Consider the following 1,636-nt stretch of genomic DNA (forward strand, 5'->3'; position numbering starts at 1 on the left):
GGTCCCTCCTCCAGAAAAGTTACACAGTGCAGCTTTAAAACCACATGTGTTTTGTGTGTGTTGTGTATCTGATGTTGTGTTGTGTGTCTCATGTTGTGTGTCTCATGTTGTGTGTCTCATGTTGTGTTGTGTGTCTGTGTCTGATGTTGTGTTGTGTTCAGGTGATCCTGGTGGAGTTGGAGGAGTTGGGTTCCTCAGACGTGTTTGTGTGTCTCATGTTGTGTGTCTGATGTTGTGTTGTGTGTCTCATGTTGTGTTGTGTGTCTGATGTTGTGTTGTGTGTCTGATGTTGTGTTGTGTGTCTGATGTTGTGTTGTGTGTCTGATGTTGTGTTGTGTGTTTGATGTTGTGTGTCTCATGTTGTGTTGTGTTGTGTGTTTGATGTTGTGTGTCTCATGTTGTGTTGTGTTGTGTGTTTGATGTTGTGTGTCTCATGTTGTGTTGTGTTGTGTGTGTGTGTTGTGTGTTGTTCTGTGTGTTGTGTGTTTGTGTTGTGTTGTGTTCATGTGATCCTGGTGGAGCTGGAGGAGTTGGGTTCCTCAGACGTGTTTGTGTGTTTGTGTGTCTCATGTTGTGTGTCTCATGTTGTGTGTCTCATGTTGTGTTGTGTTGTGTGTCTGTATCTGATGTTGTGTATCTGATGTTGTGTTGTGTGTCTGATGTTGTGTTGTGTGTTTGATGTTGTGTGTCTGTGTTGTGTTGTGTTCAGGTGATCCTGGTGGAGCTGGAGGAGTTGGGTTCCTCAGACGTGTTTGTGTGTTTGTGTGTCTCATGTTGTGTGTCTCATGTTGTGTTGTGTTGTGTGTCTGTATCTGATGTTGTGTATCTGATGTTGTGTTGTGTGTCTGATGGTGTGTTGTGTGTTTGTGTTGTGTGTCTGATGTTGTGTGTTGTGTTCAGGTGATCCTGGTGGAGCTGGAGGAGTTGGGTTCTTCAGACGTTGAGCTCCTCCCGGAGTCGGTGCGTCACCTGCGTCGGACTCAAGGCGCCGTTCGCTGGTGGAAGAGTCGGAGTCGTCGTCGGAGGAGGAGCGGCGCCCCCCGGTGGACGGCGTGCGGCGCGAGGACGACGGGCGACGACGCGGACGCGGACGTAGAGGCGCCGCTGTCGCCCTGCGTGTCTCCGAGCTGCAGGTTCTGGAAGGAGGTGCGGTACCGGATGCCCGTGAGGTAGAGACGCGACGACGGCGCCGAGACCGGACGATTCGCCGAGTCGGACGTCGACGGAATAAAAACGTTTACTTTTCCTCGTCGCCGCCGCAGAGTCTCGTGTTTGAACTTTTAGTGACACAAAGTTCTTCTGTGGGAACCTCAGAAACATCGACTCACACGAGGAGCGAGAACCTTCACACTCTCCTCCTGGGATCACGGACAACGACGTCTCCACCAACTCTGGCTTCAGCTCATTTTCTACTGACAAACTGTGGTCTTCAAATGTTCATATTAAACAGGACTAAACCAGGACTAAACCAGGACTAAACCAGGACTAAACCAGGACTAAACCAGGACTAAACCAGGACTAAACCAGGACTAAACCAGGACTGAACCAGGACTAAACCAGGACTAAACCAGGACTAAACCAGGACTAAACCAGGACTGAACCAGGACTAAAACCAGGACTAAACCAGGACTAAACC

At 49.3% G+C, this 1,636-nt stretch overlaps 1 protein-coding gene across 1 annotated transcript in view; it reads left to right on the forward strand.

The window, feature by feature from the left end:
- LOC110169110 (uncharacterized) overlaps positions 1 to 1,284 on the forward strand; it is a 70,668-nt gene extending 69,384 nt beyond the window's left edge. The window contains 1 exon segment of the mRNA XM_055150631.1: positions 901 to 1,284. Coding sequence (XP_055006606.1) covers positions 901 to 1,284 — 384 coding nt within the window.
- The last annotated feature ends 352 nt before the right edge of the window (positions 1,285 to 1,636 follow it).

The sequence above is a fragment of the Boleophthalmus pectinirostris genome, unplaced genomic scaffold, assembly GCF_026225935.1.
Source record: "Boleophthalmus pectinirostris isolate CB_2022bp ecotype Guang Dong unplaced genomic scaffold, ASM2622593v1 HiC_scaffold_1, whole genome shotgun sequence".
NCBI classification, from domain to species: Eukaryota; Metazoa; Chordata; class Actinopteri; order Gobiiformes; family Gobiidae; genus Boleophthalmus; species Boleophthalmus pectinirostris.